Below are 26942 nucleotides of genomic sequence, written 5' to 3' on the forward strand. Positions count from 1 at the left end.
GCCAAGTGAGTTTCAAGTGTTATCGTGATAACTGTCCCGGTCACTGTTACTCACAGTAATGACCAGGAGAGCGCCACTGTAAATATTTATGCACATTGAGGCTAAAAATAATACCAGACCATTCACGTAGGAGTCATTTAATTCATTGGGTTGTTTTGTATGTAAGATACAACAGCAGGAGTATTACATTCAATAACAATAAAACAACACGTTAAAAGTTGCGTTATTTCTGTCCTTTAAATGTTTATGACATAAACAAAAATAATCAAAAGACTATACGTTTTCTTTAATATTCAATTTCTCCCTGAGAACATTTGCAGCATTTTGGAAATAACATACTGATATATCCAATATACTCAAAGCATACTACAGCAAAAGAGCAGAAAAAAAATACATATGTGTAACATCTGGTAACTGAGGTAGTCACTTCATTTTACTTAGCAAAAGAACAAAAAAAAGTGAATTAAACTGATGGAGGTTTATATAAAAGGGAGTAGTACCGGTTTAAATCACAGAAGTGCAAAACCACAGCAAACAATCTTGTCATGAAATCAATTACTGGTGCTGATGCAACGTTTATCACCGTAACATCTTCCTTCTTCCTGTCCAGTGGCTGATACATTCATGAATAAAAAGACTTGGTGTGAGTGCCACTTGAACTCCAAGTACAACGTGATGGAAGTCACATTTCTACATAGTTCACCCAAATATTGTTTAGAGGAGCGTTTTTGTTTTGACGGAGGGAGCGCGTGAAACAAAAGCTAAACTGAAAAGGTGCTGCTCTGGCGAGCGAGAATGTAATCCATTTTCTTCTTAGTCTCTGGCTTGAAGAGGACGTAAAGGAAGACGCAGACCACCGTGAGGAAGCAGGCCGCTGTCACCACGCCTACCACCAGCCATGTGAAGGTAGTATCTAGAAAAAAAAAAGGCAGGACATTAAGATTTTTATTATGACGTGACAACACCGTTGATTCTGATGTTTCCAGTGTGTTTTTCTACGGTGCCCCAGACAGGCCACAACGCAACAACAAAAAGCCACAACGCTATGAAAATCAGAAGTTGTGAAAAACTTCCGTTTTAGCACAACTTCTGTTGTGGATTTTGTTGTTGCGTTGTGCGTTTTTGCATTTTGTTAACGATTGTGGGACACTGTCAGATTTAGCTAACTGCTTACATTTTTCCGACAGAGGGGAAATATTACTTCAGCTCCATATTACGCCACGGACAATAGTTTGGAGAGTTCACGAGGCCACTCACCTTCCAGACGAAGCATTGTGACAACTTCCTGTTTCCCGCCTGTGTTCTGAGTGACACACTTCATCTCCGTCTTCTCATCTTCTTCAGTTATAGTCGAGATAACGAACCTCACTTCAATCTGACACCTTTCAGAGACCCGGGTTACCCTAAAAACAGCAAGGCAAACACACATTTAGTGGATATCAGATTTTATTATGTGTCACAGTGTAGTGTCTTTTGATGGCTTTAGATAGTTGTTTATGAGAATGGTCAACACAAAGAAGAAGACAAGGGAGTGACGTTGGGTGGGCTATAAGGAGACAGAGTACAGACAAAATGCCGGGATGTATTTCTGAAGAGACGGTTGGGTTGTTGAGTAGTTGTAATTAAACTTTGGAACAAAATGTGTGACCCAGTCCAAGACAAAACGAATAGGAGCCTTCACATTCTTAACAGGCGGCCATTTTGAGCCATACTGCCACTTGATCAGAGTTCGCTAAACCTCTTCAACAGGACAAAATAAGAAACAGCAAGTTGGTAAATTACATGGTCTCATAATGTTAACGTCAAAAACCTGTTTAATGATCTTAACTACACACTAGAGAACCAGTTTTTTTTATTCATTTAAGATAATGTTAGAGATTAGCTTGCGCAAGGTAGAGCTAGCTATGTTCACTTTCACCAAAGAACTGGTGATGAAGCATAAGGCCTTACAGGAAATTATTTCTAAGCAAAATCTCTACAAAACATTATTAGTTTGTATTTTTAGTTGTGTTTTATTTTTTATTTTGATTCTTTTTTATTATTAAATATTAATATTATTTGTTTGGTGGTAATAATCCTTTTCAACCCATTCTTTATTCACTGTAAACAATTATTTAGGTTGCACACCCAGCCTAAGCAAACTCTGTTGTGTTGCATCAAGTCAGAGTTGGATTGGTCCATAGTTGATTCAGGACTGGCTCAGCAAAAGAACCATAACTGATGTATTTTTTTAAATGTACTTTTTTGTGTGTTTCATTTTTAAGAAGGCACTTTTTGCAGTAATAATTCTTTTTTTCTTCTTCAAATTTTCAGATTGTCTACTGTGTTTGTGGTTAAGTATTTTGCATCTTTTCCACGACTTTTCACAACTCATTAAAAAAAAACTACTAGGTATTTCTGATATTTTCAAATTAAAATCCAGTTTTCCTTCTTTCCCCCCCCCTATTGAAGTCTACAAAAATAGTTCATTCTGTGGACTTTCCCTACAGTAACTTTTAAGTCAGATTTTGTTTTTTGTTTTTTCACACTTTGGTTTACGCATAGTGTTACCTTCTTTCTCCCTGCAGAGCCCGCCTGTCGAGGTACGATGACTCCACTGATTGGTCGTTTACCAGCCATGTGACCACAGTGGAGTCTGCCAGTTGGCATTCAGTGACCACCTGACAGAACAGCTCCAGTCCTGAACCTGGTTGGTAAAAATATAAGAACATCGGTATTGTTGTATTTGGTTAAACATACTTCAACGTGAGCAAACAGCAGGAGACACGAAGTAACATTACCACGTACCGTGAGAGCTTTCAAAGACGGTTCCATTGATTGGTGAGGCAATCACTGGCGGTTTCACGACTGCCGGATATGAAATGCAGACATTCATCAGTTAAATCTAGTTTATTCTTTTCCCAGAGGACGCTGGGTCAGTCAAGGATCACAGAAACCAAGCAAAACTCACGGTTGACGGTACTGAGGGTGCTGCTGCTGGGCTGACCCGGACCTGACGGCGTGGTGACGACAGGCATGGAGGTAGTGACTGCAGGGTCTGAACCTGGCAGACAACGCATCCAGAATGAGAAACTCACATGACAGTCTTTCCCCTACCTGGCAAAACCTTTTAACCCGGTAATGTTCCCTTTTATATAACAGCTGTTTTTGTTTGTTTTTAGCAAGACAAATTACTCATTGTCCAGGGACAACGGAAATAAAATAGCCTTTTGGCTAATTTTGGCGCATTTACAGAAACATTAATTCATGTGCAGTGTCCATGCTGAATAAATTAATAAATTTAAAACGTTTATGCCGAGTTTAAATACACACTGTTGGACTCGGTTTACTAAATAAGTGAGTTTTGGGAGGTAATTGGTTGCACTACATAAAAAAAACCCAAAAAACAAAGTAAATGTATTTTATTTTGGATTTACCTATTACGATTTGTATTATTACTGCTAATTTTTATGCTTTGTCAGGACTTCTTTGAAAGTGAGACGATACATCTCAAGAGGTTATCCCCGAAACAAGTAAGAAACAAGTAAACAAGTAAAGTAATTAACAAATAAATAGATTTAAAAAAAAATTCCTGAAACGTTGGAGTCATTGTAATGTGTCTGTTTAGTCAGCAGAGGGCAGTGCACACTTATTCTTTAATTATAGATCAACAGCGTTCCTTTAATAGCTGAATATGAATGGTTGAGAGTGAGATTCTTTTAAAACCCTCATATTTACTGTTATGTAAGTGAGGTATATTTGTCATATGGATGAATTCATTTACTCTTATCACGCTCATTCAGGGAACGTCTCACTTCCCAGGAGAAGGTTCATAAACAAAATCTGACGGCACCAACCTTCGACGTGGAGCAGGTAGGCTCTGCTGACTTTGTACTGCAGGTTGTTGATGAGCACCGTCAGCCGGCAGGTGTAGACTCCAGCGTGGGAGCGTTTTACAGCAGGGATCGTCAGGGTAGCTCTGCCCGGCTGAAGGGGAGCGGAGTTAAAGTCCTGTCAGAAAAAAAAACAAAAAAATAATAAGATGCTGTTACTTTTAATTCAGGCTCTAATCTAAAAAGATATAATCCCAGCTGCAGGGTTCATTCCCTCACCCTGTGCCACTCTATTGGTCTGCCTGTCTTGTTGAAGCGGTCCAGAGCCGGACAGTAAAATTCCACTTTCTCACCAACCGTGGCCGACCACCCGTAGGAGAGAGTCTTTATGTCGGCTGAATAGGACTCGTACACGTGCAGCGTGATGCTCCCCGTGACGCAGTACGTTTCATTCCTGCACAGAGACGGATGGAAAGGAGTCAGATGGAGTGAAGAGGACGCTGTGGGCGATCATAGCACATTTTGGAAGTTGGAAGGTTTATGTTCCTTTAAAAAAAATTTTTAAAAATTGGCCTGAGGTAATTTGTAAGAGGTGTGTTTTCATTATGATTAAGAATAAAATCAATTCAAGACAATGCTTGAATTGTCTTGAATTGAATTTGTGCTACACAAATAAAATTTGTGTAGCACATTTCGGCACCAAGGCATTTCAAAGTGCTTTACATCATTACAAACACAGAAACACAATGCAACATAGAATCAATAATCAAAACACAGCATTAAGTCAAGTTCCATCAATACATTTGCAATTGATTACATTTCAAATCCAACTCTAACCAGGTGGGTTTTTAGTCGAGATTTAAAGGAAGTCAGTGTTTCAGCTGTTTTACAGTTTTCTGGAAGTTTGTTCCAGATTTGTGGTGCATAGAAGCTGAAAGCTGCTTCTCCATGTTTGGTTCTGGTTCTGCTCTGCATTCCCAGAACCAGAACCTGAGAGGTCTGGAAGGTTGATGCAACAACAGCAGATCTTTAATGTATTGTGGTGCTGAGCCATTCAGTGATTTATAAACTAACAACATTTTAAAGTCTATTCTCTGAGCTACAGGGAGCCAGGACTTTAAAACTGGTGTGATGTTCTCTAACTTCCTGGTTCTAGTGAGAACGCGAGCAAAACACTGGGGTTTTTCCAACACCAATCTTCTGAGCATTACAATAATAATAATAAAAACAAGCACTGTCAGTCTTTATAGCTACTAAATCTGATGCACAACAAAACTATGACAGAAAAATTATGTACGACAGGAAATGCATGTTTTTGCATCAATTAATCCTTTTAGAAACTTTGAATTTCTTAAGCCTTTTAGGTACTAATAGTCAATAAGTAAAAATAAAAATAAAATAAATCAAGGCTAGAAGCCCACCTGTTCAGTTACTTTCAAACCACATAAATGAAACACTGACCAACTCTTCCGATGTGTATCCACGGTTTTGATTATTTCATTGGTCAAAATGTAACGCTTGTTCCTGTTTTCTCAATTGCTGTCCTTTATCTATTTGTATTTTTGTGTTTTTATGACGTGAAGCACTTTGAATTGCCTCGTTGCTGAAACATGCTGTGCAAATAAACTCGACCGATTGATTGGAAACTTCTTTTCCTTTAAAAGAGCAAAGAGTACCTGTAAGTGCAGGTGTATTCCCCAGAATCCGAAGGCCGAGCCGGGAGGAGCCACAGCTCTCCGCTGTGCTGCTGGACCCGGCCCTCGTCCTCGTACGCCGTTTGCTCCGTTCCGTCGGTCCTGCTGATGACGTATTGGGCAGGTGGCGGGGCGATGTCACGGAGTTTGAGGGACCGCACGAAGATCGGGAAGTAGAGGATCACGGCCTCGCCCTCTACTCGGAAAACCTCCACCTCTGGAGACACCCGGTAACAGCCGTCTGCGTGGGAAACAGGAGCACAAAAACTGAAACTAAGCGCAAATCCTTTTTCATGGGACTAATTTAGTCATTCGTAGGCCTGTAACAATTTACAATAAATCAATTAATTGCATGATAAATGAAAACAAGCACAATAATTTCCATTTGCGTGATTTATCATTTTTCTCTCGTCTCTCTCTTTCCACCAGTCTGGTGCTTTGGTCTCAACCAGCACTTTTCATGAAGGACAATTTGTTTTAAAAAGACTTCATTATTCACTTGCCATTACCGTTATATTATTCGAAAATGCCCTCAAAGCAACAATATCATTGGTTATCGCAATAACTGCTGGGGCAATTTATCATTCGGGAAAATTTGTTATCGTGTCAGGCCTAGTTATTCAAGGTTTTAGTGGGTCTGTTTGTTTAATTTCCAATTTTCATGCAGGACAGGTCAGCACATCTAATGGGACCCTAACCCTAACCCTTACCCTAACCCTAACCCTATATCACATTGAATATTTACAACAGGGTAGTTTTTATTGCACAGTAAAGCAAAAAAAAAAAAACTCACTTTCCACTGGCAGAGATGGCAGCCAACGTTTCCCATGAACACCTGCGGCAATGATCATCATGGCACACGTCAGCACAAAATAGTCCATGGTGGCAGTCTGCAGGAAAAGCAAAGATCTGAACTGAGAGATCCACAAGGCGAGGCGAGCTCCTGTTTGGGTCCAAGGATTCGGTCAAATGCTCTCCGTCTTTCGTGGAAAATGCAAAGGCGAAGTCCGTAACATAAAGCTAAAGCACGTTTAAGAGCTTTGGATGCTGGACCATCACCCCGTGTTCTCCCCTCGGGACGCCTAGGATTTCTGACAGATGGATTTATTTCAGCTCCTTTTATGAGCCGCAAACTGTGACGTCACAGGACTATTACCATTATATTATTGGCCCTCCCACACTTGTATTTAACCACAGGACTTTACCAATACCACCACACATGATTAGTCATGTCAGTGACAGAGTGACTGTATCAAAGGTTGCCCAAATTTAGCAGAAATGACAGATCAAAAAAAAAAACAACACATTTATTGAGAAAAACAAGTTTGTCTTTGCTTAAATAACTTTATTTCAAACTTGATCTAGATAATTTAGCCCATTTTTTATAGTTTTTTTTTTTTGTAATCTAAAGATTTTGATCTTGACGGAAGTCCATATGTTTACATTCATAAATATACGCCTACTTTTGTTTTAATTTAATTCAATTTTTTTATTTTAATTTGTTTTAAAAATAATTTCAATTTGTTTAGACAGGTGGAGGATTTAGATGGACTTTTTAAAATATCAGAAGCTAAAGAATCACATCAAAAACAAATGCTGAAATATGTGCTCATACATACAGGGAGAGTTTTAGACATAAGAGAAATATGTATAAATATGGACCACACTGCCTCATATATTTCTATTTTAATGTGATTGTAAATATTGATTGCAAAATGCACAGATTAGAATCAAGTGAAATTGCCTGTGATTTTTGTCAGTCACACCCCCAGTGAGCCATGCGGCCAGTCTTTGAAGGTTGCTGCTTATTTTCATGTACACCATCTTTCAAATAATTTTTTTTTCATCCGAAATGTCTTTACAGAGATGCTCATAATGAAAGGCAAGCTCAGAGGACTGCGCAGAAAGCAGCTGAAACACTAGTCCTTAAAATTGTCAACATTGAAAGCTGAGCCCTAAGATTATGAAACAGGAAAACAGTGATAAAAACATCAGACAGCAACACAGAATATCCTTATCATATGACGTTGATGTATCACTGAACACACGGTAAAGCGGGGTGTGTGTGTGTGTGTGTGTGTGCACACACACACACACGTTTGCGCGGCTATCTTTGTGGGGACTTTTCATTGACTTCCATTCATTTCTACAGCCTAAATCTTATCCTTATCCTAACCCTAACCATTACGTACCTGACCCTATCCAAAACTCAATTCACACCTTAGTCCTAAATCTGACCCCTGACCCCAAAAACAGCATTTCCCCTTGTGGGGACCAGACTTCGGTCCCCACAAGGAGCAGCGTGTCCCCAAAACGTAGTATGTGTCAGGAAAATGGTCCCCACAAGGTATTAGAAACAAAAACAGGCGTGTGTGTTTGTTTCAGGTGAAAAAAATCTAGCTAACTGCAGTATATCCAGGCTGACCTGCAGGCAATCGTCACAGAGCATCGTTTTCATGGAAACCTGCCCATTTTCACTTCTGTTTTCCCACCGGGGGGATTACAGCGAGCGGCCGAGAGCGGTCATCACTTTCTCACTCAAGTCCCACATGTCACGCTGAGGGAAATGATGCGCTTTTTCCTCAATGAACTCCTGGTTTGGCCGTGTCGTCACAGCGCCGTCCATTCATTGAACGCTGCGGGAGTATCGTCACCTTGTCGACCCATTCACAACGGCTGCAGGAGTTTTGATGTTGTAATTGAATTTACACATGACTCATGTGACATTAAATGGAAACTTTGCTGACTGATAGTATCGCTATAAGATAGTGGGTCTGACACTGAGACTGCATGTGATGAGAACCTGTTTTAAATTTCATTTAATTTCTTTGTTTTCTACCCGGAATATCTTTTAGGTGACGAGTATCAGTTCAAGAATAAAGCAAATTATTAATTATTATTATTATTATTATTGGACATTTTCAGATGTTTTAGAACGCAAATAAAATTTTAGATTTAAATACATTATTCAGCAAATACGTTCATAAATCACTGATGTGTGCGAATGTATAGACCTGGTTACTGCGAATATTGGTTTAAGGTTCGAGGATAAATAATTGAAGTATGTAAATGCTTTACATATATTGTTAGGCATTAACAGTGTTATTTAAGATATTTGACTTTTTGTTCTGGATAAATCAGTATTAATTTTTTGTATTTTAAGGTTATTTACTGACAAAGTAAAACACACACATATTTTTTAACAAAAGAAATCTAATATTTCTGAAATAAACATTTGCAAAACAATAAAAATAAAAACACATTTGGGTATTTTGAATAATTTTTAAACTAGACCAAAATAAAAAATTTTTAAAAGTCATTATAAACACGGATTAAAAAAATAAAGAAAATACTTGAGTGTAATAATTGACCAGTTAATATATACATTATCTGGTTAGATACAAAATAAATTTGTGCACATTGTGTATAAAGAGAATTTCAATAAATCTTATTTTAAACCAAGAATGTCTTCCTGGAGCTGGTTCTAAGACCAAAAGTGCCACCACACACACACACTAGCTGTGATACGATTAAGTAAAGATTAAAAGAGTACTCACAGTCTGCTGGTGGTTCTGGTTCTGACAGAGCGGTGTGCTGTCGGTATGGACCTCAGAGTGAAGTGATCAGTGTCCTTTGGTCTCATGGGGAACCTCAGCTCTGCTTTTTAAGGTTCCCACCCCTCATGAGATGGAAATTTCTCAGGTTTCCCAATGTAACGCAGTGTACTGCACAGCTCAACACACTTGTGTGCTGAGTCCTACACACACACACACACACGCACACACACACACACACACACACACGCCTACACATTGTGTGGAAAGACCTATAGGTTTCCTTCAGGTTAGTGTATAGAAGTAAGCATGTTTGGTTCAGTCTCCAAACTGTTTACCGCCGTTGCTCCCTGGCAGGAACTTCCTCATGACGTTGGCGGCGGACATCTTTATTTGTTTTAGCACAAAAACACACACATCCATGTACACACCTGCATGTATGAAGGGCATTCCCCCACGAGTGGAGAGGGGGAGTTACAAAAAAAACAAAAAAACCCTGTTACATCCAAGTATTTATTTATTTTTTTTACCCGTTTCTTTCATGTTTACCTGTTGTGATTTTTATTACAATTTTCTTCCAAAATCAGACCAAAGGAGAAAAATGTATTTCCTGTTAAATGCTTGGCATGCATTATTAGTATTAGTAACACTGAATTTCAAAGTGCTCTAAATGGACATTTATGGCTGTTTGACTGCTCAGTCAAACCCTGTGTTCATTTTCTGAACTAAATTGATCTTTATTCTCTTCTATGTAATTCAAAACATAACAAAGCTGATTTTTTTTTTTGCAACTTGGAAAGGTAAAACAAATAATTAGATCTTTGGACTGACAGAAAAACATGGTTTCAGTACATCCTATGCTTTTCAGTAGGCTAAAAGTTGACAAAGTAACAAGAAATAGACTCCCGACTGGAACAGATCAGTCAAATGCTTGGTACAAATCAATTGGAAAGTGAAAATCTTTTCTTTTTGAAGATTTTTATAGCACCAGTATAAAATCTGGTGCTATAAAATTTGTCAGCAGCTTGACCGGAACTGAGACTGGGGCGAGATGTAATTACTCAGTGCTGGAAATCCAACTCTGAAAAGCTGTGAAACACTGTCTGCTGTCTTTCACACACAGTGTGACATCACCTCTGGTCATAATCTAAGTAATCAAAAGTCAACTGTGGAAAAACATGCCTGCATGAATTGAGCAGTTTCACATATAACAATAAATCTGTCCTTTTCCACTCAGTTATAGAGTTAGATACAGTTTGAACTCATTTTTTTTTAAAAAAAAAGGTTCTACAGGAGAAAGAAACATAATTATGATATGCCTCACTTCTACAGCAGTGAGGCATACATTTACATCCTTTAGTGGATGTAAAGGACAGAAGTTGTCGATTTTCAGCGATGCAGAGTGAGAGTGCTGCGACTTTGAGTGGATTTTCAGAAATAATTGATTATTTAATGTCACTTTTGGATCAATAAAGTATTTTTGAATTGTTTGTAACATAAAAACATTGTGATTAAGATCATTTGATTTTTTTGTGTTACTTATAGATCTTAAGAAAAAATCCTAGCTGGTTTTTTAGCTAACACCAAAAAAGTTTCACAAAACTGAAAATTGGAAATTGGCCGCCACATTTCAGACTAGCGCACCTCTAACACTTACCCTCGAGCTTTTACTTTGTGAGGCCAATCATACGTCACAAAGTCTTAAAACAGCCGCGATGACTCGGCATTTTGCTTTAGTGCTCCCAGCTGAGTCATTTCAAGCAGGGATCTGAGGATTTGTTGTGGTTAAACCTGAACAATTGGCACAGCTCTCAGGCGACTCCGGCAGCCCCCGCACTATGAATCCCCAGGATTCATACTTGGTGACTAACGCACAACAAGTCAGCCAGGCCGTCATAAACTTTGACACTCCTTGTTTGTTTGTTTTCTCCCTCTGCCTGCGATGTTGCAGTGACACGAGGACAGGTATCTGTCAGCCAGTCAGTCGGAGACACTAAAAGTGTTGAAGTTTGAAGCTTTCTGACATTTTGAACCGTCTTTCATTGTGCAGTGCTCACTGGACGTAGGGAGTGTTTGTTTGTTGCTAAGCTTTCCATGCCAACACACTTTTTTTTAAATTTCATACTGGGGTGATGATAGAAAGGAAATCTAATCCCAAATAAAGCCTTGCTTACAATTTTTGTATACAAACCGGTGTACACAAACATCCATTAAACAGCTGTGTAACAGCATGACTCACTGCTCTGTCATCTCCCTGCAGAGCAAAAATGGTTTCCACCATAATGCTCTGCGGTGTGCTCGTCTTCTGGAGTGACATAGGAAGTCCTAAGTGGACATTTTCCTGTGTGGACATTCTCATGTCTGACACTTTGGTGATGCAAGCTGTGGGCTGCCATTATTGCTGTTTGAACAACTCTGCCACTGGCGAAGACCTACACGTAAAGCAAGTTGCGTCTGTAACTTCAACCTGATCTAATCTAATCTTAAGCCTTTCTACAGGATATCAGAAGGTGAACATCTTAACTCGAAACAGTTTTGTTTAAAAAAAAAACCCAAAAAGGTTCTGGAAAGGATCCAATAGCAACCACACAGTGATCTATACTGAGGATTTTAACTAAATCCTGCACCAACTAAAGATTTTACAGTAAGATATATTTTTAAACTATTTGTTAGATAGGACAATGATGCAATTTGGTTATTGGTCTACTGAGCCAGACTATGTGACACCAAAACCTACAGTTGTACTTATACAGGGCCTAAAGTATGATAACATCTACTTTTTACTCAATACATATATTTTTGCTTTATTTGGTTAGTTAGAAAAGAACTCTGTACACAGACCTTTGGTGCAACAAAGAGCTTTAGCAGACAGCATAAAAGCCAGCTTGCTTCGTAATATTGTTTTTCTTGTTGTCGTCGTTACTTTGACCATCTATCTGCCATAGAGAATAACGCTTTAGGAAATGTTGGCAGCCAGTTGGAAAAATGTACCACATAATAAGTTTATTTACAATCTAGAAAATACACACTAATGTTACAGTTAGCCATGCTAGCTATGCTAACTGCTAAGAAAAAAACAGATTGAACCAATTTAAGACATGACCCAGGAATATGTTCTTTCACTAATTGAAATGAAACAATAGACTTACAAAGTTCTGTTGTTTGGTGGGACGTTTCTCAATCTCTCAAGGTGAATCTTTTCCTTTGAAATATTAGTAACTTACTGATAGCCTTATTAGCACTCTGTCTCTTGTAAAGTAGTTAGCAGATCTGGTTTCTGCTTAAAAACCAGATTTTTCTCAGCGTTTATAGGACATTAAGTGTGCTGCATATTATTGCATTCATAAGCAGCATTTATGATAATAAAAATACTGTCACTTTTATTAATTATGTTGGTCCTGTTCTTGGTATACAGTTTAAAACTTCAGATGTGTAAAAACAAATATTCTGTGGTTCAGATTTTACAAATTTATAACTAAGAAGAATGTAAAGATAAACAATAATGCTGCTCATCCCAACTCATGTAATTATTGTTTTCTAAGTCTATGTGTAATTTCAGACGTGTGCAACGACAGACCAGTATCCCTCTGTCTGTATGTGCTCAGTTTAATCACAATAGGTTTTAGGACATGGCCCAAAACGACACAAAACGTTTAAATAAAACCCCTCTGGATTTTAAAAAAATGTTACCGATAAATTCAATTCAATTCAGATATTGAAATTTCATCAGAAATTCCAATACCTGACAGATGCTGACCTTCTTTTTTTTCTTTTCTTTAAAAAAAAACAACCGTAATTTAAATAACATGTTTGTCAATATGAAAACGCCAAAACACAAGGAAAAAGTCAATGTCTCATTTTGCAGCTGTAAATAAATGTAAACAAACTTAGCAACTTCTCTCTTTCTTTTATACATTTTTTCCTTTTCCTTTTGTGGAAACAGATTTTTTAATATTTCGTCTAAGTTAAATTTTCACCTGCAGGAGTGAAAAAAAAAACTATTATCTTTCAAAGCTCTACAGACTGGGTCATACTACCTAAACTAGTGAAGGTTCGTCTGGGGAAAAAACAGGCTCAAAGCAGGCCTTTCACAAGAACAAAGCGTTCTAATTTACTAATTTGTTAGCACAGAGGTTAAAAGATCAGCACAGCGCACATTGTTCTTTCAACTCACGACTGGCCGTTGAGAAATCAGAAGATGTTGCATGTTTTGGGAATTATTCCGAGGGGACAGACAACTACAGAGTTTGACGAACCTGTTTTGTTTTTCCCCCCCGGAAAGGAATTCATCCAAGCAGTGCGAACTAGCGTTAACTTTTACAGCAAGCCTCCTTCCCTGTTCAGACAGTCATTGTGTTGAAACCTTAAAACAAACATTAATGCAATAAATAAGATGAATTTATTGAAATATTTGGTTTTGTACTTCCCTTACACCTACTCCATTTTTGTTGTTGTTTTGTTTCACCTTGAGAACCTGACATTTTAAAATTGCCCAGGCCTATTTATATACCTTTGCACAAGGATGTCTTTGAAAATGTTAATTTGCGAATACTTCTCCTTTTCAGCCGAGTCGAGACACAGTCAACCTGAAATCAGACGTGGCAGCACCGCACTTCTCCCAGAAGTTATGATTTGCGACACGGTCGAGGCGTTTTTGTTTTTAAAGCAGCCTGGACACGAACGGCGTGCAGGAAGCTGTTGTTATTGTACTAAACTGTGTTGCAAGGGAATCTGTGTTGAGTCGTTAAGTCACTGATTTGAAAATGATAAAACAGAACAAAGTGGGTCGAGAGTTGGCCAACGCGTGACGCAAACTCTCTTCTTCTTCACGTTTGTTTTTGGGGAACAAGCAAGCAGCACAACACCACCGACTGATGATACACTCTGAAAATTACTTTTAAAGTTTATTCAAAGAAAACAAAAACAAAACAAAACAAAAAAAATCAGGAAACTACACGACTTCCTGTCATACACAGAGAGGACATAAGTTAGAGAAGCATGGCAGAAACGGAGGAAAACACATCGCCTCACATCCAAGCCTGCAGGGAACGTTACTGCAATGTCAAAGTGGTCAAGTAGCGTGGCGTGAATACCTGAAAAGAACAACCATGTGTTCGTTATTGTTTCCGTTGCAGGTGGTTTAGTGGGGAGATGATAGAAAACAATAAATATCCAATTAGAAAGGAAAAAAAAAAAACAGGCTCAAAAAAGCAGAACCAAAGTGTAAAGGAAACATAAATACCGTGATGCACACATTAATGTAACGAAACATTGCCTCTGTAAACATTTTTTTTCCACCTAAGGTGAGTGTAATAATATTCAACCACCGCAGTCGCATATTTACGTGTACATAGACTTGCAGAAACAACAAAAAACCAGTACGTTTCTTAACTATCTCTAAAACTTAAGAATACACAATGCTTCAAGTGATTTTTGTGTGTGTGTGTGTGTGTGTGTTTGTTTTAATTTTTAAAAAGAATATTCAGGAAGTGGTTTTTCAATAACAATAGCTTCACACGCTTTAAATGCTGCCCTCTTGGCACTTGTTCCAACTTTAACCTGCAAGCGGATTGCTTTGTCTTCCCCCGCCCCCACCGGCAGAAATCACATTATTCGCCTTTTATTTAACCCATTATTAATAGTCATAATAATCACATTATTTTCACAAAGTCAGCCACTTTCCGGTGGCCTTTAATGCAGTAAAGCAAACATGGCGGATACTACTGCAAACGTCAGACAACAGCCTCTCCGTTAACTTTTGGAGCGAAGGGTTTGGGACATGAGCTACGTGACCGACAAGAGCCTGTAGGCGTGGCAGTGTGTGTGTGTGTGTGTGTGTAATTGTTGTTGTCAGGAGGGGAGAGGGGAAACACACGCAAGAGAATCTTGTTTGCATCCTGATGAAAACATGTTGGGGCACGAAGTCAGAGCACAAATGGGATTCTCTTCGGTCCTCCCCTCTTTCTTCTTCTTCTTCTTCTTTTTTTTAAACAGAAATGTGCAACTCTTAAAAAAAAAACAAGTTTGTGGAAATGGAGGTAAATCCAGCTGGACCGGATGAAGGAGATCAACGCCGCAGCTCGTTGAACATACAGACGTCTGAAATCTAAAGCAGGTTTAGGGTGAAAAGAAAACAGGAGCATCTCTACTGATCAGAATATCTCTGGAAAGTTTGTTTATTTCGACATTTATAGTGAATAGTGCAACTTGCATGTTGATTAAAACAGATTAATTCAGTAATTTTGATGGTGGCGCCTTGCAGCCAATGAAAACCCAGAAATCAGCTTCTCAGTAAAAGGGATTTTTTTTTTTTTTGGACACACAAATATATCATCAACGCCATCCAGATAGGAGGTGTGCCAAAAAGCTAAAGGAGATTTATCCAAGAATAACAACGGACTGAAAATGTGTGGTAGAAAACAAAATGGACAAGAAGCGTGAGTAGAGGATGGTGCACCAAAACCCTCCAAGAGTTTGGGGCAGATTAAGGAGGAGCAGATCTGGACGTCACTTCGAAACCAGAGACAGATGTGCCTTATCTGGATTAATGAGAAAAAAGGACTGGGCTGACAAAGTCCGCTTTCCAGATGAAATTAAGTTTTGCCTTTCATTTGGAAACCAAGGTCTGAAGAATCTAGTGCAGAAGTGGAAATGCACAGAATCTAATCTGCCTGAGGTCTAGTGAGAAGTTTCCATATTCAGTTGCTGCGTTTCCGTTACAAATGTGCGCAAAACTTTGTTGATATTCAGCCAATGTCAAATAAAGACAATTTTGCAATTGCTGTGTTTCTATTCAATAAGAATAGAAATTAAAATCACAAGAGCATTAGTTTGTCAATGTGAGGAGTCAACAAAAAACATCGTCCTCCAATCACTTCCTGTCGGCTTCTTTGTGTTTTCCGTCAGTAGTAACATCCGATTGTTGAATCACACGAGTGATTTTTTTTCAAATCACTTGTGTGATTTGAAAAATCTGTTGCTGGCATTGCACTTTTATAACATACACTAATTTCAATACAGTAGGAGTGGGGAGACAACTTGCAAAAACCTTTTCAGCTAATTTATTTTCGGAATGCCAATTTGTGCAGTTTTAAGGTCAGTGGAAACGTTTGGGGAGCCATGTAATCCGATGGCTGGTTTTAGGTTTCCATTTGCAGCAATGATCCAAAATGAGAGAAATAGACGCCTTAAAACATGACTCTACTTCTCTGTATTATGAAAACGAAGGAAAATTTGGATGATATTCTGATTCGTCGAGATGCAAATGCACAGAAAACATCGCCTGCTTTTGTTGAAATGAGGAGGAAAAGAAGAAGCTCTGCTCCGTGTTGCCAGGTTGGGGACACTTCATCACGGTAATACTGAAGTCCAACGTGTTAGTTTCAGAACGACAAAGTTTCAGTCCTCAAGTTAAAGCAAGCAGGGCTCTCAGGACCCCAGAACACGCTCCTCGGCTCTGAAACGCCGGGATGGGGGTTAAGGGGCGTTGCCATGGTTTCAGACAACAAAAGCATCTCCACACCTGACGCAGAGGCTCTGCTGCTGCAGCTTTTATTCACTTAAAACTTGAAATTGAAACACCTAGAATCGACCACTTGTGACAAAGATACAAAGCGAAACATCATCTCATGCCTTGGACCACCACACAGTAAGAAGTCTCTCTACATTCTGGACACTTAGTGCATCGAGTACATATAAATAATAATAATAATAATCGATGGAAGGTGAAACGAGCCGAGAGAAGGGGGGAGGAGGGAGAAATTGGAAGAAAGAAGTCCGCCTCCCGCACCTGAAACGAAACCTGCTGAATCATGCGTCTGCCTCTCTGGAAATTCAACTCGCCGACAACACCGAACTCTCCGACCACACATACTTGCCCACACATGCTGAGCGTTCTTCTAACATCATCAGCTCATAAACACCCCCACCTTTTTTCGTTTCATTTTTAGTTATTTTTCTAAAGTTACTCATGGAATAGCTACTCACAGCAGTTCAAGTTCCTCAAGTGGAGTTTCAGGCGGGCGGATTTTATCGCCTTCTTCTCGCGGCTGAATGCTGCATGAATGGAAAACAAAAGCTTAAAGACGCGTTTAACGCCGCTCTGTTACACCTCTCTAGAAGAATTCATAAAATACTAATTTGAAACCCACCTGCCTGACTGGTCCTTTCTCTCTCCGTCATCCTATTTTTTTTTTTTTTTTGTTTGTTTGTTTAAAGCAACATCGTCGCGCGCGCCCCCAGCTAAAAACACCTGATCTCACCCGCGTGCTTGTCTGACCCAGAACCTGCTTCCATACACACACCGCCGTCGCGTAAATAAGACGAACTCCCTTCCAAGAGGCAGACCTGCGGAAAGTAGTAGCAGTAGAGGAGAGAGTAGCGTTCGCTGAGCTCCTAGTTTGAAAGACATCGATGTTACTGAACCGACTCGAGAGCACGGAAACGGAAGTGGAAGTTCAACGATCCCATCGTAACATGACAAGCACCAAGACAGGCTGAGAGGAAAAGCACACAACGTCGTCTGTCCTCTTTTATTAAATTCACATTTGTTTTAATTTCTACCTCCTTTAACATGTAAGCTATTGGTTTTACTTCTGCAAGCAAGTCGTCGCTTCCGGTATTTCTGAGGAAAGCGGCGACCTTTTGGTTTCTCGGGCTCGTCGCCGCGTCGCCAGGTTGAGGCCCCTCCCCGGAAGCACGGGGGAAGAAAACGGGGTGAGGTTGACGCCGTGGACCGCGCCGATGGGGTCTCAAGCCGGCTGTTTGTCCCGAGGATTGACAGAAACATCATAGGTGGGTTCTGAGATCCAGTGTTAGCGAGGTGTGAGGGCGGGACGATGCGAAGGATGAGGAGAAGGAGGAGAAAAAACTGTAGGGCAGGGCGTGGACCTCTACCAGCTGAGAAGGTTGCTTCGGCCCAGAGTCATGAAGTAGACCTGGCTGGAGCCTCCGGGCCGAACGGAGGCGAAGAACACCTGGACGGGAAACAGGAAACGGGTGAGAATTTTATCTGGGGCTTTTGTTTGACAAATTACCGACATGTTTCCTGAAAGAAATAACTCTCCTAAGTTCAAGTATGGAGTTTTACCATCATTTCCCATATAGCTTGTCAAAACTTGAGGTACACAAAGAAGGGAGTGGGGGGGAAACACCGTCCAAAAACAAATCCAAGGTCTAATTTTCACTTGGCTTTTTTCTCTGGACAAACGGGAAGTAAATTCAGAAAAGAGAGAAGAGAAACTTGGGCAATTTGGACACAGCTGAGCCAACACTGGCTGAAAATGTAGAAAATCATTTCAGTTTCACGGCTTACACATGTGATCCTCTGCAGATTGGGTTCAATATTAGCATTTGTATGTGCGACTTGGTCCTTTGTTATATTTGGTTTTTTATACAGCAAGTTGAAATACGGAGCCAAATTCAGCAGCAGAAAGTTTCAGAGAACAAGTTTCGGTGCAACTCTGGAACGTCCTGCAGTCATGTCAGCACAGCCATGCAGCCAAAGCAAGGACATGTGATGTAATCTGGAATCAAACCTCTTCACATCCGCCATTCAAACCTCATTAACTTTCTTGCATTTGGTCACTTTACAACCACAAATTTCAAATTGGGATTTTATTTGATAGAGCAACACAAAGTACGGTAGTGCATAATTGCGAAATAGAGGGCAGAAAATTCATGCTTTTGAATGTCTTGACAAATAAAAATCTGAAAGATGTTGTGGCCATTTCTATTCAGCCCCTTTTTACTCTGATGCCTCCTACATAAAATTCCCTTGTGTGTAATTTAATCCTCAGTCCGATTTAGGGAAGTAAATTAAAATGAGCTTCATCATTTCCATTCTCATGATTAATATTTTTTTAAAGGGCAATTTTGTCTACAGAGACTTTTATTCATGGTTTTGGTTGTAAGTGCTTTTATTGTTTTTGGTTACTGTGTTTCATTTTGGATTGAATGATCTTCCAATTCCAGTGTTCAGCATGTGCAAAATTAAAGTTTATCTTTTAGAGGGCAATCTTGAATTATTATGCCATATATTACTTTAAATTGGTATAAAAAAATGATATCAATCATCGCAATAATTACTGGGACAATCCATCGTCCACAGGCCTACTGTGGCTGAGCTTGATCTATTTTGCAAATGGAGGCTTGGCAACGAGCTTTAAAATCTGTATTTGTAAAACATGAGCGAAGCACTTTCCTTCAAATTTCCAATCAACTTCAACTTTGTTTCAGTTTATCACATCAAATCTCAACATGATGTGTTCAAGTTTGTGGTTGTTAGGAAACAAAAGGTGAAAAGATTTTGTAGGATATGAAGTCTTTTTTTTCCCCTTGCATTTATGCCATCATTCGTTCTCACCTTATCGTTTCTTTCGCAGAGGAACTTGAGTCTCTGGGCTCTCTTATGCATAAAGACTCCATCCAGGTGACCAGTCTCCACTGAGCGGATCTCTATGGCCTTCTCGCCCCAGCCCATGATCTGGTTGGAGCGAATGTAGGCTGAGGAGAGATTTACAAGTTAATACACCAAAGTTTTTAGAAGTATAGGGTTAAAGTGAACACATACTTAGTAGTACTAACAGCTAAAAATTGAAGCAGGTAGATAAAAATGTAGAAGGGTGCAGATAAATGTACATACATGCTTGTTTATTTATTGTGTAGCAGAAGTGTTCAACTAAAAAAAGTTAGTTGCTCCAACCTTGAAGTATTAGTAAACATAAGTTCCGCCAGCGATAAAGAGTTATACACATATGGTATTTAGCAGATGCTATTGCTAAGGTGCTAAATACAACCAACAAAATTACCCATGTGTCAATGACACAACATGTGTTGCAACACACGTTGCAGGTTCAAATTTGTTTTTTTACACCTACATGTACGGTTACGCTTTAGCAAGTCACACTTTTATAGCTTAATATCGTTTTGAGAATTGCTAACTCTGTTGCTGGTTTTGCCAATCTGACCACAGCAGGGATTCGGTCAGAAATCACAATGGACATCCAGTAGATTTTAAACTGTTTACTCAAGGACAGGGTGTGGTTCTACGGAGATGCATTCTGGGTACAAGACAATAATAATAAACATCATTTGTTGCACCGCATCATGAGTGGAGGGTGTGTCTTCATCCACTTCAAAATAAACATCTAGCTACTTGAAGCATTCTCATCAGTCGATAACCAAAACTTCAGCACAGACATCGAATTTTATTCAACTGAAATTTTACAAGACAGCCAAAATAAATTAGTGCTCTAGAATTTATGCTGAGAAGTTAATTCAGGGGAAACTAAAGGTTTTCAAAGTTGGCAAAAAGGCTAAAGCGTTGAATGAAAAGCTAGCTCAGTTATTAGCGCCTTAGCGGAGCCGTGCCCACCACTGTTGTGGAGTCATTGCCATAGCGACTCACCCACTGAGGTGGGCATCTCCCCCCACTGCAGCACCACGTCCTTGGTGATGCGCCCGTAGGTGTTGACGTAAACCCCCTCGTCCTCGTAGCACACCAGCAGCTCGATGCCGTCGGTGTTGGGGAGGATGATGATGGCGTGAGACTGTATGTTGTTCTGGATCTGAAGGCACAGAAATCAGAAGATGTGTGCGTTTGACCATCGGTCTCAGCAACTTTATTACCCAGCATTAAGCAAAGAAGTGAGAAACTGCTGCTCTACAGCATGGTGGCTAAGCCGTTCACCATGTCGGGGAGTTTCTTACGTGGGTTGGCAGGTAGATGTCGTAGACCGCACCGGAGTCGACGTCGACGGCGTGGAAGCCTGAGCAGGAGCCGTAGATGACCTTTAACCTTTGCCCTTCCTCCACAGTGAGGTCAACCAGCAGGGGCTTGTGCACCAGGTCACCGAAAGACTGTTGAAGACAATAATTTGAGTTCAGACAAACAAACTAGCGGCTCAGCTGTCAGCTATAGCTTTCCCAATCAGTTCTGTACCTTGAAGGCCATGAACTTATGGTAGGGTTTGGGCGCCCAGGCGTAGACCTCCACCGAGTTCTTCAGAGCCAGAACCAAGAACTTGATCCTCTCATATTTTACTGGGAAAATAAACATTTAAATGAACAAGCAGGACGACACAAAGAAGCAAAAGGACAATTTTTTGGTCCAGTACATGCTGCTTGGTTAAAGCTTATCTGCTCAGACGATTCATATCTTGTCAAACTAACTAGATTATAGTTCACATGCAATCACTATTTTTAATGTATTGTTCCTTTTTTCATGGTGGACATAGCTTGAATTCAATCAACTGAAAGTTTACAAAACAGTGCTTTAGTATTCAACATTTTGAAGCTAATTGAAGGTTTTCAAAGTTAGCTTAAGGGCTAAGCGAAAAGCTAGCTCTGCTATTAGCACGTTAGCGGCAAATTCTCATAGGCTTTTGTTTTGTCAAATGTGTGCAAACCTGAGTTTGCACGTCTTCCCAGCTCCGACACTGGACGAAAAAGATAAATCTGCTCCTGAAAAATCTCCGAGTATCTGCACTGATGCAGCCTGCGCAAATTTAAATGAGGTTTAATGCAAGAGTTTGTGGGAAAGTTTATTTACCTACACTCCATCCAGAGCAGGAGAAATACAGCATTCTTAAGAGCAGACGTGTTTGAGCTTTGTAGGCTGCATCCAAAACAAAGTCTGCTGATTATATGCTTTTGCAAATGAAAGATTTCTACCTTTTAGCAAATGAACAACACAACATATCAAAGCTAACAATCATCATTTTTGACCTATCAAACCTTTTAATAAACTATTTAGGAGAAATGAAGAATACTTAATACTTTGTGTGTTGTGAAATATCCAATAGATAGTCCCCTTCTTTCCACATGTGTTAATTCGAGAAATGCACCAACCGACATCAACTCGAGATTTTTGCTGGGAAATATATTTGTCGACAGCTCCAGTAGAGAGAGTGGAGTTTCCAACAGGAAGTGCTCAGTGGCACTAAAATCACCAAGGACATTCTGCATTTTAGACAGGACTGCGTGGCTGCATGCCCTCTCGGTTGCCACTGAAATAAAATTTCCTAATCGAGGTTTTCCCGCCTGTTATTTATCGGTGACATGCCTGCCTCGGACACATAAACCCGCTCTGTATCATCGGGTGAGTTTATAAACCTGGAGTCTCCCGTTTGAATCCACAGGCGGTCAGATTAACGATTAATGAGACAGTATTTCATAACGGAGGGGTGAGGATGAAACGTTACTAATATTTCGTCAGCGTCTTAGATCGCTGTGTATCTCTGGGAAAATGTGTTGGTGACATGTTGGCAATTCACAAATTAGGAATCTTAACCTAATCTGTGCATCAACGAGCTTTAACCAAGGATTGGGTGAGTGTGTGTGCCTTAAAAGACTAAACAAGTGAACTTAATGCAACCTGTGAAGCATCTGAAATTAGCTTTGGCTGAAACTAAGCCACAGAGGGAAAATCATATACCGGTAATCCTCATTTAGAAGACAATATTTATGGACACTCCTAGAGATGAAATTCTTAACATTCCTCGTTTAATCTTACGTACCAACTTTGTAGTGAACACAGCCTTCCAGATCCCCTACGGTGGTCCAGCCCTGTTTCTTCTCCACCTCAGGGTCGTTGTGAAGGATCTTGTTCCTCAGCCAGGATAGGTAGTAGACACGCAGCTTGTTCTTTTTACCTGAAATGGAGCAGGAATGGAAGAAGGAAGGAAGAAAAGATTTTTATTACTGTGATCTAAGCTAACATTTACACGACATGCCGTCTATAACGCAAGATACATGTTGACATCAGAGTATCGATGTGTGTAAAATCAGCACAGCAGAGAAATTGGTTGAGATGAACTGATCAAAACCTTTGTGGATGAGATCGACTGTTTTCCCCTTGATCATCCATTTCTGTAAAATGTCGGAGTCTAAAAAATATTTCTTTCTGTGCATAAAACACACCAACAGTGTAAACATAGCACTTTGTCGCAGCCTTTCGTTCCAAAAAAGCAAAAATAAACTCCAATAAAGGCTGTGGGTGGTAACGGGTGGTTTGGGATTTGGACGCACTTTTACTTGATTCATTTATTGTTAAAGTTGAAATAAAAGGTCTTGTAACTTAGTTGAAATGAAAAATACTCTCGATTTAATGTTCAAGTGTTCAAGTATTCAAGTGGTCAAAAAATCATTCTACAAAAACCTCCCGTCCACACCAGACATTCACCAAACAATCCACCAAACAATCCACCCAGCACCCAGTGTGTTAACAGCGTAATCTAAATAATTCCAAATATAAAAATTAATTACAAATTTTGATTCTAAATTAACTTAAATATATTCCCACTACCCAAAGAACAAAACAAAATTGGTAGAAATTATAAACTACAAAACTTTTACATAAATGGCCATGACACACTTTGTGTCTTCACTTTAGCTAAAAATCAGATAAAGGTTGCTTCAACTACAAACTTCATTGAGATAATTAAGTTTGTAATTCCTTCAATTTCCATGGGATTTTAACAGGGACGTTATGGGAACCTCTGGCAGTAGTAACATCCCGTTTCGTGGGATGCAAAAAAAAAAAAAAGCATTTCCATTGCAGTTCTGCAAAATACACTAATTTTGATACAGCCACCTCATGCTGGTGCCAAAACTTCCTATTCAAAAATGAGTCTCTTTTACAGTTGGCTCATTTCAATTAAGCAAATTTATTCTCGAAATGTCAAATTGCTTAGTTATATGGTCAATGGGAACAAAGCTGCAGATGCAGTAGGTATTCAGGCAGTTTGCCAGTTTTATATTCTTGGACGAGATCGTTCAGGGTAGCAAAAATTGTTTAAAAGGAGCATAAACAGCTGCAAAATACAGTGACTCACGTTTGTCATCACAAAATCAATATATGCAAAACTGCAACTGCAAAGGACAAGTTTGAAGCAATATCTGCTAGGCTGTGTAATTCCAGTGTCGTGCATTAAAATTATGCTTTCCAAAAATGTATTTGGCAAGTTTAGCTGTTCACAGAAGTTATTAGGAACTTTGTCGTCAAGGTCCTGGAACTCAGAGGAAGTTGTGACAAGAGGCATTTCCTGGCTTGCAGGCTGGATGGTCAAAGCATTTTAATGTGTGACTGTCTGGCATGACATTATATCTAAATGACTAACCAATAAGAAAAATCGAAATGGATGCAAAATGCATAAAAATATGTGAAATGTAAATATTTTTGTTGTTTCGCTGTGTCTTTTGGACGCTCTAAAGACGCCACATGCGTCTCTTCTAATTTAAGAATGTTCTGGTGACGTTGCCGAATTGCAGAATATCTGATTTTCGTGATCAGAAACGTCCAAGTTGCATTAAATCACCTTCGCTTAAATTGTACGGCCTTTATTTACGTTGTCTCCTGGCAGTCTCATAACATCAGTACGTCAGGATGTGGCCTAACTCGCAGAAATTCTTTCACACGTCCCGACGAGCTGAGAACCGTCCATGACGTGTAAATTATTTTTACATGTCGGAAATGCAAACGGGTTTCACAGAAGGACATGGACGTGTGTGTGCAACCCTGCCGCGTTTCCTTCCATCATGGAAAAGCTCGGCTGTGTGTCAGAATCACAAAGCGAATACGCACACGACATGCTCCTCACGCAACATCCGCTGAGCTGAAAATGTATGTTGTGACACCGCGTGTGGGCTATTGAGAAAGAGGAGAAGTAGGGATGCGGATGGACTTTCAGTCTGAGAATATTGGGCTTAAATTGGCCCGAAACTCACGGGCGTCTTTGCTTCATTTGCGAACGCTTTGTTTCTACACGAGAACGCTTTTGTCATGAAGGAATACAGAATGCTGCACGTTTTGCTTGCACTTGCAGGAGTGTGTGTGAAAATAGTTCAAAGAGAGAAGCAGACTGGACAAAAGGAGACAGAGAAAAGGAAGTGAAACTAATTTTATGTCTCAGAGTCAATTATAGCTTATCTGCATTTTCAGTCTCCAAGCATCAGTCTGTGTCATTGTCCTGGTCTTCAACTTAACCCAGGGTTTCTGCGAGTTTCACATACTCAAATTTAAGACTTTTAAGGACCTCTCTGAATGGAATTGAAGACATACAGTACAGACCAAAAGTTTGGACACACCTTTTAATTCAATGAGTTTCCTTTATTTTCATGACTATTGACATTGTAGATTCACACTGAAGGCATCAAAACTATGAATAACACATGTGGAAATATGCACTAAACAAAAATGTGTAAAACAACTGAAAATACTCCTTATATTCTAGTTTCTTCAAAGTAGCAACCTTTTGCTGTGATTACTGCTTTGCACACACTCTGCATTTTCTTGATGAGCTTCAAGAGGTCGTCACCTGAAATGGTTTTCACTTCATAGGTCAACCTGCCCTGTTAGGTTAATAAGTGGGATTTCTTGCCTTATAAATAGTCATGAAAATAAAGAAAACCCATTGAATTAGAAGGTGTGTCCAAACTTTTGGTTTGTACTGTATATTGACAGTAATGTACAAAATTCATTCAGTCAACTGCAGATAAATTTGCACTGAGAAATAGAGTCAAAAAAAAAAAAAAGGCCTGCTAGCTAGTAAGGGGGAAATTAGTAGCTATTTGACAGCAGCCTCAACCGTCTCAAGGCAATGAAGGAGTCAGAGGGACGCAAACTTTCGCCTGACAGAAAAGTCCCAGGAAAAACAAAAATAAAAAAACAAAATACATGATATTGAATAGTATTTAAGAATAGACCATTCTTAAATACGTGATATTTAAGAATAGTCTTAAATTTTGTCTTATATTACAGAGCAACTCACTTTTTAAAACGAATACGAGACATTTTAAGGTTTTAATTTTACATTTGTGAATTTAAGACTTCTTAAGTGTGTGTGGACACTCTGTACCTGCAAAGACCTTGCCACCTAAAAAGCAAAACCTTTGCGTTTTTTTGTACCTTCTGTGAAGGACGTTCACCTGATATAGTGACGAGGACGTTGAGTCCCTCGAGGACGTCCATCTGCTGGAAGCGCCGCCGGTTGATCAGAGGGTAAACTTTCCCCTGACCGCTGCGATCCAGCAGCATCAGGCCGCTCTCTGTTCCCACCAACAGGTTCACGCCTTGAACACAGAGACAGAAATGTACGTCAAGGAGAATATCCCACCTGGTAATCCTGCACTGAATCACAGAATGTCTTCTGTGGCATTGTACCAATCTTTAATGCGGGTTTTGTGAACTTGCAGGCTTCGCTGCAGGGTCACAATACAAACAATCTGCTTTTTGAGCAAAAACATCTGTTATGTTATTCTGGTTTTAGGTGACAGACCAACATAAAGGCGACTTTTCCGCATTGCTTTTAAAAAAAAAAAAAAAAAACTGAAACGTGTGGATTTTTCTCTAACCAGCCTCAATGCTTTGTGGATGCCTTTAGTGATACATCTCTGCTGGGTTTTAGCAAAATAAATCAGTATTTTGGTCTTGGTATAAATTCAGAATTGGATTACGGTCAGGTGAGGTAAAGCATCCACACAGCATGATGCTGCCACCACCATGTTTCATGTGGGCAAAAAGGTTACGCGTCTTTCACATTTTTACTGCGTCACCAATAACTTTTTTTTTGCCGCTCACCTGTCAGATGGGTGGAACGTACAACTACTAGTTGCACCATTAAGAATGTTTTTATAAGAAGATGTGAATACCATACATCACAGGTGTCAAACTCCAGGCCTCAAGGGCCGCTGTCCTGCAGTTTTTAGATGTGCCACAGGTATAAAACACTGGAATGAAATGGCTTAATTACCTCCTCCTTGTGTAGATCAGTTCTCCAGAGCCTTAATGACCTAATTATTCTACTCAGGTGTGGTGCAGCAGAGGCACATCTAAAAGTTGCAGGACAGCGGCCCTTAAGGACTGGAGTTTGATACCCCTGCCA

At 39.7% G+C, this 26942-nt stretch overlaps 2 protein-coding genes across 9 annotated transcripts in view; both read right to left on the reverse strand.

The window, feature by feature from the left end:
- Positions 1-121: 121 nt before the first annotated feature.
- Positions 122-9597, reverse strand: LOC114148816 (interleukin-1 receptor type 2-like). Of its 2 annotated transcripts, XM_028024296.1 has the most exons (10): positions 9064-9597; positions 6300-6396; positions 5489-5747; positions 4092-4266; positions 3837-3990; positions 2951-3043; positions 2788-2847; positions 2551-2686; positions 1258-1403; positions 122-913 (listed from the first exon to the last, which is right to left on the reverse strand). In XM_028024296.1, the coding sequence occupies exons 2-10, from the start codon at positions 6385-6387 to the stop codon at positions 762-764; spliced, it is 1263 nt and encodes a 420-aa protein (XP_027880097.1). In that variant the 5' UTR covers positions 6388-6396; positions 9064-9597; the 3' UTR covers positions 122-761. The 2 variants fall into 2 exon arrangements, with proteins under 2 accessions (XP_027880097.1, XP_027880096.1); XM_028024295.1 differs by lacking the exon at positions 9064-9597 and having other exon boundaries at positions 6300-6480.
- A 4354-nt stretch (positions 9598-13951) lies between these two features.
- Positions 13952-26942, reverse strand: part of LOC114148813 (mitogen-activated protein kinase kinase kinase kinase 4-like) — a 98299-nt gene continuing 85308 nt past the window's right edge. For all 7 annotated transcript variants that reach the window (XM_028024289.1, XM_028024292.1, XM_028024288.1 and 4 more), the window contains 7 exons: positions 25987-26130; positions 22578-22712; positions 21002-21102; positions 20770-20919; positions 20468-20627; positions 19424-19563; positions 13952-18035 (listed from right to left, as the gene is read on the reverse strand). In XM_028024289.1, the coding sequence (XP_027880090.1) occupies positions 17952-18035; positions 19424-19563; positions 20468-20627; positions 20770-20919; positions 21002-21102; positions 22578-22712; positions 25987-26130 (914 nt within the window). In that variant the 3' untranslated portion in view covers positions 13952-17951. The remainder of the gene's footprint in view (positions 18036-19423; positions 19564-20467; positions 20628-20769; positions 20920-21001; positions 21103-22577; positions 22713-25986; positions 26131-26942) is intronic.

Source organism: Xiphophorus couchianus, chromosome 7, assembly GCF_001444195.1.
Source record: "Xiphophorus couchianus chromosome 7, X_couchianus-1.0, whole genome shotgun sequence".
NCBI lineage: Eukaryota > Metazoa > Chordata > Actinopteri > Cyprinodontiformes > Poeciliidae > Xiphophorus > Xiphophorus couchianus.